The sequence below is a fragment of the Zootoca vivipara genome, chromosome 3, assembly GCF_965207765.1.
Source record: "Zootoca vivipara chromosome 3, rZooViv2.hap1.1, whole genome shotgun sequence".
Lineage (NCBI taxonomy): Eukaryota > Metazoa > Chordata > Lepidosauria > Squamata > Lacertidae > Zootoca > Zootoca vivipara.
In genome coordinates, this window is record NC_142586.1 from 56,966,441 (window position 1) to 56,983,127 (window position 16,687).

General features: G+C 44.5%; 1 protein-coding gene and 3 non-coding genes across 4 annotated transcripts; all 4 read left to right on the top strand.

The window, feature by feature from the left end:
* The first annotated feature begins 1,033 nt into the window (after positions 1 to 1,033).
* On the top strand, positions 1,034 to 5,807 carry RPS12 (ribosomal protein S12). Its single transcript, XM_035108971.3, has 6 exons — positions 1,034 to 1,065; positions 1,229 to 1,274; positions 3,333 to 3,449; positions 4,371 to 4,473; positions 4,886 to 4,987; positions 5,718 to 5,807. Exons 2-6 carry the CDS (start codon positions 1,261 to 1,263, stop codon positions 5,778 to 5,780), a joined length of 399 nt encoding a protein of 132 aa, XP_034964862.1. The 5' UTR covers positions 1,034 to 1,065; positions 1,229 to 1,260; the 3' UTR covers positions 5,781 to 5,807.
* On the top strand, positions 3,761 to 3,837 carry LOC118083287 (small nucleolar RNA SNORD101). Its single transcript, XR_004692363.1, has one exon. It is a non-coding gene; the product is annotated as a small nucleolar RNA SNORD101 (small nucleolar RNA).
* Positions 4,729 to 4,817, top strand: LOC118083296 (small nucleolar RNA SNORD100). The gene has a single exon (XR_004692372.1). It is a non-coding gene; the product is annotated as a small nucleolar RNA SNORD100 (small nucleolar RNA).
* On the top strand, positions 5,475 to 5,607 carry LOC118083293 (small nucleolar RNA SNORA33). Its single transcript, XR_004692369.1, has one exon. It is a non-coding gene; the product is annotated as a small nucleolar RNA SNORA33 (small nucleolar RNA).
* Positions 5,808 to 16,687: the final 10,880 nt, after the last annotated feature.

Below are 16,687 nucleotides of genomic sequence, written 5' to 3' on the forward strand. Positions count from 1 at the left end.
TCACACCGGAATAAAGTTTTTTTTAATGTGTATTTTTGTAGGATTAATGTCTTGGTTTTAAAATTCCAAACCCTGTACAGTATTTGGCAAAGGTCCGTCTTTACAATCCGAGCCCCTCCTGCCCATTCCGGCCAATCCTCAGCTGGCGCTCCAAGGAACAGTGGGGCGCACCTCTTGCCATTATCTCGGGACTCTTCTTCCCCAAAGTCACCCGTTCCTACACCACCTTAATCTACCCAAGAGACACCGAAAGATCCACAATAAAAGCGACTCTTGGCGAGGAGGAGAGCGACCCAGGAGGGGCGTCTCCGCAGAGACCCGAATCTCCTCTGGAGCAGAGGAAGAGCAGCAGCCCGCAACAAGGAGCCTCGAAGGCGGGCAGGTTTAGCAGCCCTGCCCCGCATTGCCACGCCTCGGCGCCCCACATGGCAAGTCGAGGGTCGCCCGCAGGGAGGCCTCGGAGGGACTGCTCGAGAGCAGCAACCGAGGAACCCTCTTTCGGGTTGCTGTCGTGCTTTGCTCCAGCCTGGTCCCTCCACCGACTTTTCCGCCGGTGCCTTTTGAAAAATTCGGAGCTTTTTTGGTCTATCCAGCATGGAGAATTACGCAGCCTCCTCCTTCTCCCCCCTGCGCAGGAACCGCCAAGAAGTCGCGCATTGCGAGTGTCAGGAGCGTGGTGTGTTTATGTAGGACGACAGGGAAGCTGGAGGCGGAGCATGGACGGCGGGTCTCTCAGTCTGAGAGAGAGGCTAGCCTCACTGCCTCGGAGTAGCGGGCCCAGCCGCCGCCGCCAGCCCGGCAATATAACGGACGCCCCCCGTGTGCTCCTCTCTATAAAGACAAACGGATGACCAACCAAACCGCAAGGTCTCCTAAAGAACGACCGGCAACGGCTTTTTACCTCCTTTAGTTTTCGCCTCCAAGCAGGCGAAATGGTCAGACGCCTAAAACTGCAGGCGCGCGCGCGGCTGCGCAGGGAAGGAGAGCGGGGTCCTCGCGGCCTTAAATAGGCGGGCGGGCTGCTCCGCCCCCTCCTTTTCACCATCGGTTCGTGGAAGCTGTGAGGTGGGTGCAGCGCGTGTCGGGTCTCTCTCTCGCCCCCCCCCCGTTTCTCCTACTTACCGGGGTGTTGGGGGGGGGAGAGGAGAAAGACGGTCTTCTCTTTGCTGTTCGCTTCCTCTTGTTTTCTGCCGCTCCACGTTTAACAGGCTCCGTTCTTTTGTTTCAGCAACCCCCCGGGCGGGAGAGTCACCACCAACCATGGCCGAGGAAGGGTAAGTGCGAGCGGACGGGGCGGAGTGAGGCCTCCTGGAAACCTCTCTCCTTCTCTTCCCCGACTTTCGGGACCTGCGCGAGGACTTCGCCTTCTTGCTCACGTGGCTGGGCCCAAGTTGCTCTCCTCCAGGGCCGCTTGAACCACGTGCTTTGCGAAGGCCCCGGAGAGCCTTTCTCCTCTTCCCGACCCCCCCCCCCCGCGCTTTCAGATAACTGGAACCTGGCGCTTTAGTGCAAAATGTTGCGGGAGGGCCTAAAAGTTTGCAGGAAGAAAGTTTCCAGTTCTCCCCTCTTCCTTGCTCTCTTCCCCCCCCCCCCCGCGAATCCGTAGTCTCCATGCGGTGAACGGGTCTTTTTTTCCCTGGACGCCAATGTGGAATGGGGGGGGGGGGTGGTGGGAAACTGGACGTCTGTAAACATTAATTTGATTTATCGTGGGATCCCAGCGGAGCAGCAAATGGTCCTGGCAAATTTCAGAGGGGTTTTTAGCCTGCTGTGCAGAGACTCGAAAAGCGTCCTGTCCCATGTAGACTTCACTGCTACTGCCATTGTTACAGCATTGATCCTCCAACGTGACCCTCCTTCCTATTTTATCCTTGCAACATAACCTTATGGCACCCTAGGAGTGTTAAAGTTTGGTGTTGCTCCACGTCTTTTTCATTGCCTATTTGTTTTAAGGATAAAGCTGCACTAAAGTTTGTAGAAGTTTATCCCAGAATATTTATTGGTGTTCTGAGTTGTAATTGGCTGTGTTGATATGCTCCTTACAACCCCATCCCAAACCACTGTTACTAGTGACATATCTCCAGTCTTTGGCTTATTGCCCTTTCTCCCATATATTAAATTCTCAGGATGCTGATTTTGCTGTAGTCAGCAGCTTCATGGGTTGCAGCAGGCAGAGTGGAAGAGTTGGAATTGTAACTTACAAAACAATACTTATTATCTCCCTTAATTCATATAGACCTCATTCTTTTTATGGCCTTGATCAGCTTAAAATCAGCATTGTGGCTCGTAAGCTGCAGTTTTGAACTTGGGACTGTTTAAAAGAGAACCCTCTCTTTCCAGCCACTCTTATTAACGATACCTATGAAAACGGGGTCCGGGGATACAGTTATTGCCCCTTGAGAAGTAAAAAGGATAATATATTTGGATTGACTTTATTTATTACTTGATCTAGAAAAAATGATCAATGAGGTTAGCAAGCTTGCAAGTAACAAAAACTCCATGGCACATTATTTTTAAATTGTACATACACAATTTAAACAGATTTCATTTGGTAGTGTTGCTGACTAAGCAAGGTGATGTGCAAACTTAATATTTGTTGTGTATTACCAAACATTCATTTAAAGTTGTCAGTAATGTAGGAAATTCAATTTTAGGAGTTTCTAGGAAAGAACAATCTGGGAAACATAAATACACATAGGGGCCATATGTAGAATATTTCGTACAGTTCTGGTACCTCTTTCTCATGAGATCATAGAATTCAAAAATAAGTATGCAGGAAAGTGCAACTAAGATGAACAAGGGCAGACCTCCCGTATAAGGAAGGGTATAACCTGCTGTTGCTTTTTGTTTCAAAAGATACCCAGAAGTAGTCTTTTGAAATTCTCAGTAGTTTTAATATGCATAAGAAGACGCTGGTATTGCTGGCCATCCTAAAACCCAAATTGTCAATGAAAATGATAGTTTGGGGTAGCCAGGAGTAACTGGAGTGCAAAGAAGTCAAGGCGTTCACTGTTCTAAGTAAGCTGTTTTTAGAAGTTCTAATTGTAGTGTTTTAAGTATTAGACGTTTGCTACTCTGTGCTCTGTTAAGAAATACATGCATTCAACAAATTAAGCCACGATCTTTTGTTCAGATTTGTGCAAAAAAATCTTGCTGTAGCAGTTGAATGAATCAGTGTTTGGGCACAATGTATGTCCAATTCCAGATGTTGATTTAAGTGCCATGCCAGTTCAAAAATATCTGGCTGGCCACTGTTAACAGCAAAAGGGGGCTAGGTGAACATTGGTTAAATAAAGCAAGTTCATGTTCTTCTGTGATTTTTCATTTGCTAGCATTGCTGCTGGAGGTGTAATGGATGTCAACACCGCCCTTCAAGAAGTGCTGAAGACCGCACTTATCCACGATGGCTTAGCCCGTGGAATTCGTGAAGCTGCCAAGGCCTTAGACAAGTAAGTGCTGGATGCTAACTAGTATGTGTGCCTCCATGTTGTCAGGTATTTTCTGTAAGTGAAAAGAAAGTTGCTCAGGGTAGCTTACAATATTAAAAAAATCATTACATTCTGTAAAAATAATTAAAATACCACCATGGCAGAGACCAAAAATAAAACTTAATTAAAACAGCATATATTTAGCAGGTAACAGCCTGCGAGAATAAAAATGCCTTCACATCATATTAGTGAAAGACGGGCAGAGAAAGAACTTCTATGGCTTGCAGGACAAAGTGTTCAACAGTTTATAGATTATGAGATGAGAGCTACAGGTTTTGAATGATGACTCTCTTAAAAAGTCGGATACCCCTTCACTCTTGCTATGAGTGAGAATAATAGTCTGACAAACCTGTACATATAGATTGATCTTAAGAGTAGGAGCCACAAATAAGTCTAGTAAGGTCATGGTGGTGGGAATAATATAGTAAAAGCACCCAGTGTAGTTTGAAAGACTCTAAATGGTTGTGTTAAGATTACTCGTAACTAGGTAAATAAAACACATTTAAAAACCTGGACTAAATTGTTACTGATGGGTCATCTGGTACTTTAAGCTACATTTAAATTGCAGCAGTGGTATGAAATTCACTAGTATACTAGTTGTGCAGTTCTTTGGTACTAACTTCAAAGTATAAAGAAAACATGATCCATGACTTTGATCCCAATTTCCCTCGTGTGACTTGAAAAGAACACACAGAGATTTCCTGTTCTACTTTCCCAGATAATGTCCTATTGATTTGTGGACTCATAGGAATGGTTTGGGGAAACTACAGATATTTAGTGCGGAGTCAGTGGAATTTGGCCTTTTTGGGTGAACAGAAGAGCACTTGGAATTGGATCTTTGCTGTAGTCCACTGTGTAACTAATAATGGTCTGTTGTTTTAGACGCCAAGCCCACCTTTGTGTCCTCGCATCCAATTGTGACGAGCCCATGTATGTCAAACTGGTTGAAGCACTTTGTGCTGAACATCAAATCAACCTGATAAAGGTAATGATTATGTACTTCTTTGACTTAATGCAAAAGCTATTTTGTTTGTTCAGTAAAATATTTTCTACTGAATGTAGCATCTAGATCAGGCATCCCCAAACTTTGGCCCTCCAGCTGTTTTGGACTACAATTCCCATCTTCCCCAACCACCGGTCCTGTTAGCTAGGGATCATGGGAATTGTAGGCCAAAACATATGGAGGGCCAAAGTTTGGGGATGCCTGATCTAGATGCTTGACTTTTTAAGTACTGTTCATGCTGTACAGTGATGATAACTTGGCTCCCTCTACTGAGACTTGTGAGGAGAACAACCACTAACGTTACCCTTTATGTCTGAGTGCACAGCTTGCTTGCTTTCTGTGCTTGCCATCTTATTTTGAGGGCAGCACTAATGGAATTTAAAATCTTTGACAGGTTGATGACAACAAGAAACTGGGTGAATGGGTAGGTCTCTGCAAGATCGACAGAGAAGGAAAACCCCGTAAAGTTGTGGGCTGCAGTTGTGTCGTTGTCAAAGTAAGTTGAAGAAAGTGCTATTTTTAAAAAATGGGTACAAATTTTAGAGCAGTTTTATTCGCTAAGTGTTTTATTGGGCCTTTACATACTGTTGCCAACATTTTGGTCTCACATTGCAGCTCTTGAGCTTGATTAATCCTGACCTGAATGTCATAATTATTATCAGCATAACAGTTACCAGCAAAGAAGCACACCACTAGCTGCTTTGCTACTGTTGGAAGAGAAATAAATTTTTGATTGGCGCCTGTGGTGGGTGAATGAGAAATTGGGTTTAGAGGGGACTTTCTGCATGTTGGGAATATTGAAAGAGATGCAATTTCGCTACCCATACAGCTAACTGATGTTTTGTTGCTCTTTTAATCTTCTAAATACTTGACAAATTTAAACCATGCACCTCATATTTCTCATAAGTAAAACATATTAAATGGTTGTTCTGTAATGGTGCACAAACTAATTATTTGTTCCCTTTCTTGTTCAATGGGCAACTCTGCCAGCTGGATAAAATCTGCTTAACTTTCAAGTGTTCTGCAGAAATGCAAACTATTGCTGGCAATAATAAAGCCAGGGTACGAGCCTTGAAGACTAGGTAGTCATTGAGGTCCCAATAAATGGCTACATTTTGGTTTTTAAATATGGGTTGACTTTATTTTACTGAATGCCCTGTTTTTAGTCCCCCAAAATGGGCTCTGACATTTGGCTTATTGTCTTATTAATGCATTTCTTATTGTAGGACTATGGCAAGGAATCTCAGGCCAAAGATGTCATCGAAGAGTACTTCAAGTGCAAGAAATGAACCAATAAAATATATTTGCGCCTGACAGTGTTTGTGTTTTGCTGGTCTTGAGATAGATAACCTTTTTTATCAAATGGAACTAGTTGGTCTCTTGACATCCATTAATTTCTAAAGTACCGGTGTACGTTTTGGAACGGTAATACAGAGTGGTACCTTGGTTTAAGTACACAATTGGTTCCAGAAGTCTGTACTTAAACTGAAGCGTTCATAAACTGAAGCGAACTTTCCCATTGAAAGTAATGGAAAGTGGATTAATCCATTCCAGACGGGTCCGCAGAGTACTCAACCTAAAGTGTACTTAACCCAAAGTATGAGTGTAATTGGTTCTGGAAGTCCGTACTTAACCTGAAGCGTACTTAACCTGAAGCGAATTTTCCCATTGAAAGTAATGGAAAGTGGATTAATCCGTTCCAGACAGGTCTGCGGAGTACTTAAACTGAAAGTACTTGAACCGAAGCATACTTAAACCGAGATATGACTATTGTCTGCCTTAATACAAGGAAAATTGAAAAATGAAGTGGTTTGAATTCTATCATATGTTCATGGGTATTGTGTTCATTCTGGACTTTAATTATGTAGAGAGGCTACAGATAGATTACTCCCATTTCCTTCCAGGACAGTTTTGTATGTATGTAATTACAGTGGTACCTCGGTTTATCAACACAATTGGTTCCGGAAGTCTGTTCATAAACTGAAGCGTTCATAAACTGAAGCGAACTTTCCCATTGAAAGTAATGGAAAGTGAATTAATCCGTTCCAGACGGTCCGCAGAGTAAGCGTTCATAAACTGAAGCAAACTTTCCCATTGAAAGTAATGGAAAGTGGATTAATCCGTTCCAGACGGGTCCGCGGAGTACTGAAGCGTTCATAAACTGAAGCGTTCATAAACTGAAGCATGGGTGTAATTGGTTCCGGAAGTCTGTTCATAAACTGAAGCGTTCATAAACTGAAGCAAACTTTCCCATTGAAAGTAATGGAAAATGAATTAATCCGTTCCAGATGGGTCCGCGGCGTTCATAAACCGAGGTGTTCATAAACCGAGGTTCCACTGTAATCATAAGTCAATCTCAGTAAGTTGGTTGAGAAACCATACAGGAAGCAACTTGAATCGGATTATACATACGGTAATGCTGTCTCTACTTGCAGACATGATGTTTGACACAGCTGGATTGAACACTCTTTGAAACCACTCTCCATTAAGTAGGCACTTTAGAGAGCCTTGTCTTCCTTTAGATATGGAGGTCCCATACCATGCTGGGGTGTATAGGCAGAATATGTGCTAATAGTTTGTACTGTAGACTAATGAAAACCCAGTCAAGGAGCAAACCAGTACAATAAGGTCATAATTGCTGCCATATTGTTCAGTAGTGGAAGTTTCTGGACTAAAGCCAGGTTATTGGCCTTGGGTCTTAGCTGGGATACCAATTTGAGATGGAAAAAGTGCAGGTGCTGCAATCTTTCAGGCGCATCTTTCGGGGTGGGTGGCACTGCCCACTTCTGGTCACATTGGACCCTCTGGTAGGGGCAGGCAGTGCCTGCTCAGCCAGTCTGGGGCTGGGAGCCTGTTTAAGGGGGTGGCCACACAATACTGCAATTCCATGTACTTCGCTCAGAAACGAGCTCCACTGAGTTCAACAGTGTTTGTTGGTATTCCCAGATAAGTACCGGTATGAGTAGGACTGCAAGCATAGTCTGCTAAGGTTCTCATAAGAGTCTGCAAGAAAGAACAAATGTACTGAGGCTTTAGGTTTAATGGGCCAGAGTCCATTTTATCAGATGAATAAAATATGAGTGCAGAAAATAAAAGTATTTTTATTTAAAAAAGTGATGCAAGAGAGAACAGCAGGTATGTCAAATACAGAGCACAGTGGTGCTTTTTAGCATGTGCTGAGAGAGATTAAATTTGGGGATTGTCTACTCTGATGTCATTTCAGAAAAACCCAGACATGTCATGCCTAGGGTCTGCGCTCATTGCTCCAAATGACAGCGCCATTTTGGCTGCTCCCAGCTTTTTCTACTGTGGTGTCAGCTGCTACCTGGGTATCTGTATCACATTTTTCCATAGCACACAAAAGTAGGATGTTACCAGGGTGTTGTGAACGCTCAGTATCACTTTGCAGAAATTCGACAGGTCAGCAGAAAGATTTTAATATTCCTGCTTAGTTCTTGACAAGATCTCTCTACATGGCTTCTCGCTTGGCTTTTTGAAACTGGGTGACTAGTGTTTGAGGTTTGTTCCTTTATGCAAATTGTACTGAAACAGGAGTTCACGTTGCCAGAGTTCTATGAGAGCTGAATGTCTGCATGAGTAACTTCAAAATCTATCATGCAGACATATTTTCATTTCACATTAGGATTTCCCTGATACGTTTTGCAGTTGCTCCAGTGGCAAAGGATCAGGAACTGTCGGCAAGAAATCGGTAGACTGGGCAAGTACTTGGTTGCTGGTTCCAGTCATTCATTTTAAGCTACACTATATCCTTGCAAATGAAGGAATACACAATCTGGTAGTAAATGTGCACTCAAAATGATTTGCACAGTAAAAGCAAAGAACCCCTGGACGGTTAAGTCCAGTCAAAGGTGACACTGGGATGCTGCGCTCATCTGACTTCAGGCCAAGGGAGCTGGCATTTTTCTACAGGGAATTTACATGTGGCCAACATGACTAAACCACTTCTGGTATAATGAAACACCCTTTGCCTTCCCGCCACAGCGGTACCTATTTACCTACTTGCACTGGCATGCTTTCAAACTGCTAGGTTGGCAGGAGCTGGAACAGAGCCACCGGAGCTCACCCTGTTGCGGGGATTCGAAACAACCAAGCATCTGATTGGCAAACACAAGAGGCTCAGTTGCTTAGACCACAGTAGGTTGCCTTTACCTGCTAATTATCAAATGGTTGTCAATGGTCTGTGGAGGGTTTATGAGTGGAGCATCTAGCAGGCCACCTGCACCTATTGGGTGTTTTTCAAATGCATATGCTGGTATCTGGTTAAACTCATTGAAGAGTGGATTGGTCAAGTTTGAATGACACCCAATTATTCAGGATGGTGAAAACCCAAGCAGACTGCAGGAAGCTCCAAATGGATGGATGGGCAACAGAATGACCCACATGTTTCAATAGAAAGCAATAAACAAAACTGCAAATAGCAGATATGGAAGCTGATGTGAACTAATGTTTTTACTATAAGTTATTTTAAAATGTTGCTTCAAGATCCCCTGTTTGCAAGTTAAGGGGAAACATTGCACATCACATTTTCTAGCACCCCTCATACCTTGTAAAACATTTGCTTGTTTTACTTGCACACTTTTGCAAGTCATGCGCACATTCATTCAAAATCAAAATGTAGGTTACCCCCAAGGAAAACCTTAAGATTGCACTAAAGCTTTGTAAGGAGAAATATAATTCATGAAATAGAAATTTCATGATGTCTAGGTGCTTTCAGAGAAGAGCCAATTATGGTTACAGGTAGGTAGCCGTGTTGGTCTGCCATAGTCGAAACAAAAAAAATCCTTCCAGTAGCACCTTAGAGACCAACTAAGTTTGTCATTGGTATGAGCTTCCGTGTGCATGCACATGAAAGCTCATACCAATGACAAACTTAGTTGGTCTCTAAGGTGCTACTGGAAGGAATTTATTATTATTTTGAGCCAATTATGCTTCATCTTCATTTTCATTCTTTTGGCTCAGACACTTGCGATCTGTCTCATTCCAGCCGGTCTGTTCCCATATGTTTCAAACATGCCAACATCCTTAGCATAAAAAAGCTGAAATTTGCCTTTCTTGGAACGTTTAAAATTACAACCATCAGTTGATATTTTTCTTTCTTTTCTGGACCACTTCTAAGCTCTGTGTTCCTTGTATGGGTATGTTTTGTTACTTGAAATATATATATATAAATAGAGAAGCTGGAACAGTGGTTGAATTTCTGGTTTCCTCCAGCATTGATTCATTTCAAGTAACAACCTTGTCTGCAAGTTTCCAATTAAAAATCTTGGACTCGTCTAGCGGTGACTAGATTTTTATATCTGGTGAGACTAGCCATGGCAGGTTGCTGTCATTCTGTTAAGAGGCAAAACTTGCACACAATTAGAGTAGATTCCTTGATTAGGCCTCCAAATTGTGTGGGCACACAACCAAATCGCTTGCCAGATGCATGCAGTGGAGTTTTTGCACATTACCAGAGTACTCTGAGAGCAACTATAATAGCGGTGGTAGCAGTCACAGATCATAGATGGCCAATTTCTTGTAGTAGCAACAACACACAGTGAAGCTGGAACTGAAGACCAGACAATGGTATTGCCAGGCATGTATTCCTGCTTGCCCCCCCTGTGTTGTGCAATGGCTAGTTTCCTTCCTCAGTAGTGTAGAAACAGAACTCTATCTGAGAGATAGACTGCTGGGGTGGTGGGAAGTTGGTCATTTCAACTTTCAGTAAACATGTTATGCCTTTCAGGAAGGTAGGGTCTTTGTTGCTTTTCAAATTCCTTTTCAAGCATTGAGAACCATACCTGCTTTTTTCCACTCCCAGAAAAGCTATGCTATAAAACTTCAAGTCCATATTTTAAAAGATGTAACAAAAATAATTTTAAAATTGATTTTGGACCCTTGAGTCTAGCAAAAGGTTACCTAAATCAGGACATTATTTTTACACACTTAAAGTGCGAGTATTTAAATAGTTTTGCTATGAGACACACAAACAATGTGGGATTGTATAACACAGCCCCCCCCCCCAACTATCCCAGTTTCCCCTTTACTTAACCTCACTGCATGCTTTAAAATTTATAAACTGTTATAAAAGTCTTACTTATACCTGGTTGGCTTATTATACAAACATTCTTTAAAAAGGTTTATGATATTTCATATTGCTGACATATGAGATTATTATGTGTGAAGGGGAGATATAAAAATAATAAATACTGTATTCCATAATGGAGAAAGTAAATGTTAACATTAATGCAAAATTACAACCTTGTTCTGATTTTGATGTGTGCTGTCTCTAAAAATTATATGTGTGTATATATATGAGTTCACCAGGTCAGCAAGCACGGTATCTGCTGGTAGGTATTCTGGAACAATTCAGCCATTCTGTAGTTACGCTCAAGTTAATGGCATTACAGTAGCAACAGATCTGACTTGTGGAATTTTAGACTGCAGATTTACACAGTTTATTAATAAATATACTGGAAGACGGCTGAAGGGTGAGGGGCACACTTATTCAATGTGGGGGGTGGGGAATTCATACTGATTCAGGTTGACATTCAGGTTGACATTTTCGCATATAGAAAACATTTTGGGGGAAAACCTAAATTTCTAAGGCAGGCCACAATCATCTTGGTGGGGAGCAGGTGGCTTGAATCTGGCAATTATTGTGCTACATCCAAAATCCTGTTTTCTCACTGTGACCATGATGGAAGGTGAGGGTGGTTTTTAGTTCTTCCTCTACTTTTCCTGTTTCCCCCCTTCCCAAAGTGGTTGATCACAATGGGAGGGCAATAAACAATGTGAACTCTACTAGAAAAACTAACCAGTAAGCTGAAACTGACACGGGGACAAACAGAAGAAGACACCTTCACCCCAGTATGGTTCCCCTTCATCACTTATACAGCCCAAAAAGACAACAACAAAAACTTACCGTTGGCATACAAATCAATATGGCTAACCTAATCAAAACATCCTCCCTCCCCACTCACACAAGAAACTAAAGATCATCACAGCCAACCACAAATGAGCAATCACATCCTAAGACGAATCCCGACCTCTCTCACCAACAGAGAAGCACGAACAACCAACAGAGAACCTGCACAAACAACGCTGACGCCGAACCCCTACACATATCAAGAAAAACAGAAACATTGACAATCCACCACACCCAACTCCTCATCCCACCCACCTCTTTCCCCCCTTCCTCATAATGTCTCAACAAGTAAAATTGATGTGTAAAAATGATGCATGAGACACTGCACTACCTTTGTATCCCATGAAAATCCTTAATAAAAATGATTTTTTTAAAAAAAAAACAACGTGAACTCTTGTGCTGGCATAGTTTCAGGCCCAATCCATAGGTGGGTCAGGAGGGATAGTTGCTTGAGAGCCTGCTGATCCAAGAATGCCGCCCCCCAGAATGCCCTGAGAGATATTGTCCAGAGCTTTACCAATTTCTTTTCATCTGTCCTTCTTCATCCTCCTTCCCTGCCCCCAACCCCTCTCCCATATCACTGTCCTTGTCTGACCTCCCCACCCAATACTTTCTTCAAGATGGCGTCCTGGTTCATCACAAATGGCCACCCAACCTCCTCCTGAGGGAGTCCGCTCCACTGTCAAACAGCTCTTGCCACCTTTCTTTTTACCTTTACCACCTGAAAGTTCTTCCTGATGTTTCATTGGAATCTCCTTTCTTGTATCTTGAAGCCATTGGTTGCACAATTACACTCAGTTGGGGAGGTTTTGCACAACAAGCCCACCTCCCCCAAAGATGGAGACTTTTTGCGATAAGGACAGCGCTGGGAAAAGACACAGGAAAGTGAGATAGCAAGCAAGGTTATAGATTCATAGAGTTGGAAGGGACCCCGAGAATCATCTAGTCCAACCCCACCCTACCCCGGCAATGCAGGAATATGCAGCTGTCTCGTACGGGGATCAAACCTGCAAACTTGGCATTACCAGGGAGGTCATCTAACCTCCATACAAACAAATCCATATGAATAGTCATCTAAGAGGTCATGTGGAAGCAACCCCTAGCATCGTGGAAAGGAATTGGTTTGCTCTGTTGGGAGGGGAGGGAAATGTGAAGTTTTCAGGCCTGACCAGTATTTTCGATCTGATCCTTTCTTTTCTATAACCTTGGCAGTACAGTGGTACCTTGGTTCTCAAATGCCTTGGTACTCAAATGCCTGGTTCTCAAACCCTGAAAACCCTGAAGTAAGTGTTCCAGTTTTTAAAAGTTTTTGGGAAGCCAAATGTCCGATGCGATTGTCGGCTATTGTTTCCAGGGCACCTGCACCAATCAGAAGCTGTGACTTGGTTTTCAAACAGTTTGAAAGTCAAACGGACTTCCAGAATGAATTAAGTTTGACGCTTTTGTTTTTGCTATTTATTTTGCGTTTTTGTTTTTGAGGCTTTTCCGGTTAATTTGTTTTTGTGACTGTGTGGAACCCAATTCAGCTACTGATTGATTATGTGACAACAGAAATGGTTAAAAGCCCCCCTTCCCCTATCCAAACAATGACTATAATCAGTGCAGGTAAGAAAAATATGTACAGTGGTACCTCGCTTTAAGTACACAATTGGTTCCAGAAGTCTGTACTTAACCTGAAGTGTACATAACCTGAAGCGAACTTTCCCATTCAAAGTAACGGAAAGTGGATTAATCCGTTCCAGACGGTTCACAGCGTACTTAAACTGAAGTTTACTTAACCTGAAGTGAACTTAACCTGAAATATGAGTGTAATTGGTTCTGGAAGTCTGTACTTAACCTGAAGCGTACTTAACCTGAAGCGAACTTTCCCATTGAAAGCAATGGGAAGTTGATTAATCCGTTTCAGACGGGTCTGCGGAGTACTTAAACTGAAAGTACTCAAACTGAAGCGTACTTAAACCGAGGTATGACTGTATTTTATTTTTATCATCTACAATACTGTCTTGTTTATTATTTTATAGTACAGTACATTGATTATTGCTTTCATTTTAAGAATCACTGGTCTTGTCAGGTAGTAAAATTCATGTTAAATTGCTATTTTAGGGGTTGTTTTTAAAAGTCTGGAACAGATTAATCCATTTTGCATTACTTTCTATGGGAAAGCGCGCCCTGCAGTATATTCTGTAATAATAATATGGCAGTGTTACCACCAGGCATACTCCAGTATTTGAGAAAGGATCGTGAGTTCCTAAAATTGGCCGAAACAGAAGGTGGCAGTGTTGCTGCAGATCAGAAGCAGCCAGTGCATGCCAAGAGCAGTCGGGAGCCTGTGCTGATTGCTGGTGGAGTTTTAGCAGCAGGTGTTGCTGTGATTTCTTCAAGCTGAGTACATAGGAAACAAATGTGAAATGATTTTGTTTAGTGCCACTGAACACGGTGCAGTTTGACTGTGCATTTTCCAACGTTGGGGCCCATTCCCTGGAAAAAATATTCAAATGACTTTGTTTATTAAACAGAACTTTAGAAAAGGTGCTTTTAAAGCAGCAGCGTTTGTCTCCTTTCTTTCTGCCTACTATATGTTTTGTAACACATACAGGGACTGGGGATGGTAGTGGTGGAATCAGGACTGAGGAAGAAAGATCTTTGCAGCCACCCATCCCTAAGCCTAGGGGGCTTCTAGATGGGTCCGTAATTTGCAAACAGGTTACTGGCAAGATGTTTTGATTTTTTGTTTTTGCTTTAAACTTATTGGAGTAAATGGGAATTACAGGTTGGTATTTTGCTGTCAACTAATCCGAGTGGCTGCTGCTGCTAATTCAGCCTGCAGACCGGCACTATAGGAGCCACTATCTTGAGTTGTGTTGCTATGTAGAATAGTGGTTTTAGATTTCCCTTGAGTACCCAACCAGGAGATGCTTGTTTATTCTGGATGGAGCAATTAGAAGTTAAAATGATGTGATCTTTACAAATTCGTGATTTCAGTATTGTGAGGGACAAGGGATACAGGGAAGTCCCTCCCATCTTAAGTTCCAGCCCATCACCAAGCGCTGGAGAGAGTAAGGAGAGCTCTGCCTCCAGCGGAGAGTCAGGAAGTGGTGTCCGAGGCTCAGGCAGGGTTGTGGAGCCCATGCCTCAGGTGGGACAGGAAGTTGGACGCACGGGGGGGAGGCCAATCCCCCCAACTCCCGAATTGCGACGCAAACGTAGGGGGAAGAGGTTGGGTCTGCCAAAGTTGTGGTGCTGGAAGAAAACGCGCCAATCGCCATTCGGGAGTTCTGACACCTCACCTTAAGGATGCATTTTTACTGCTCTGAACACTGTAAATAGTCAGCACTTAATAAAAGCCTTAAAAGACCATGCTGGAGTCGTTACTCTAGAGTAGCCATACCAGGCCCTCTGACAGCAACTCCCGAATCTTTTTTGGCTACTTTGGAGTGCAGCGATGAGCGCTCAAGAGGCTGAGCATTGGAGGCTGGAGGCTGAAGCAGCGAAGCAGGAGCTACAGACCCTCACAGCGCACGCACAGCAGCAATTGCATGCCGCTCAGGAGGAAGCGCGAGGGGCGCAGGAGGAGCTGAACAAGCTGGTGGACCAGGTGAGGACAAAAGAGGAGACTGAGAAACAGCTAAGGGTGATGGTATTAGACCTGCAGAAAAAGTTGGAAGAGGAGAAAGCCGCTAGAGGTGGGGGGGCACCCCAGCCGCAGCTAGTCCAAGTGAGAAGGGGACAGAGCCTAGTCACCAAGTTCAGCGGAGACCCGAGGGAGTACCTCGGATTCGAGACTGAGATAAATTATGCGCTGGAATTGCATGCAGCAGAATTCCCAGATGACGCGCACAGAGTCTACTTTATCATAGAGCATTTGACGGGGGCCGCCCGGGAATGGGTAAGACCGCTCATCGCGCAAAAAAATCCTTGCATGAAGAACGCAACTTTATTTCTAGAAGCTTTAAAATTAATGTACGCTAGCGACAGTGAAATGGAGGCCACTAAACAGGAGCTTCATGACCTAACACAAGGAAAATCGACAGTTAGAGACTACTGGGCGAAATTCACCATGCTGGTGCACAAACTGGGGTGGGATCTGAACAGTGAGCCAGTGAAATCAGCCTTCTACCTAGGTTTGCATGCAGACGTTAAGGATGAGCTGGCAAGAGGTCCTAGACCGCAGACTATGGATCAGCTCAGCAAAGCGGCGCTAGCGGTGGGGGTGAGGCAGGAATCCAGATGGTATGACAAACAAGCGACGCGCGCAGCAAAACCTTGGTTCCCACGCTCTCAGGACAGACCACATCACCAAAACCCACCCCAGGGACCCCCCCCAGACCCGCCCAGACCAAGCCCAGAGCCGGAACCGATGGAGATCGGGGGAGCGCGCGCGCGGGCTTTTCAAACCCCGGCGGCGCCAAAACGCAAGGAGGGAAGAGGAGGGAATTGCTTTCTCTGCAACTCCCCCCGGCATCGCGTCAGAGACTGCCCTCATCGCAGGGAGTGGCAAGGAAAGGCGGGAACGGTTGTACCTTCCCCCACTGACGTAGCACCACAGCAGGGAAACGAGACAGCCTGGCTGCAGGAGACAAGGGGCAGCAGCCAGGCACAGTCAGCAGTGAACAGCCCCAGCCCGCCCACCCGCACAGAGAGGAGCAGAGCCAGCCCACCCCTCCCAGAGCAGGAGTGGTTCTAGAAGTCACGCTGACGCTCCCAAATGGCTACCCCCTGTCAGTCCTCGCCTTAATTGACAGTGGGGCATCTGCCAACTTCTTCTCGAGAAACTTTGCAGAAGAGCACCAAATCCAACTTCTGCAGCTGGATTTTCCCCTGCATGTGGCCACCATTGATGGCAGAGAGTTGCTGGGAGGGGCCATCACTCATCAAACCCCCCCCCATGAGAATGACGGTGGGAAGGCACTCAGAGACACTGGCTTTCAACGTCACGACCATCTCAGACCCCCCCATCGTTTTGGGAATGAGCTGGCTGGCGCGCCACGACCCTTCCATAAGTTGGCACCAGAGATGCATCACGTTTGGGTCGGACTTTTGTCTGGAACATTGCATGCAGCACCAACCAGGGGAGGGGCCTCCGATAGCCACGGTGGCCACCATGCACGTCAAAGGGGGTGAGGCGATACCCAAGCCGTACTGGGACCTGCAGGAGGTCTTCAGCGAAGCGGAGTCCGACCACCTACCCCCACACAGGCCTTTTGACTGCCAGATCAACCTGGTGCCGGGGGCAACTATACCCCCAGCCAAGCTGTACGCCATGTCAGA

Bases quoted from the DNA above. Each gene is read 5' to 3' on its own strand.
- RPS12 (XM_035108971.3), top strand. The intron at 4,474-4,885 runs GTAATGATTATG...AATCTTTGACAG, and splicing joins ATCAAATCAACCTGATAAAG to GTTGATGACAACAAGAAACT. The intron at 4,988-5,717 runs GTAAGTTGAAGA...TTCTTATTGTAG, and splicing joins GCAGTTGTGTCGTTGTCAAA to GACTATGGCAAGGAATCTCA.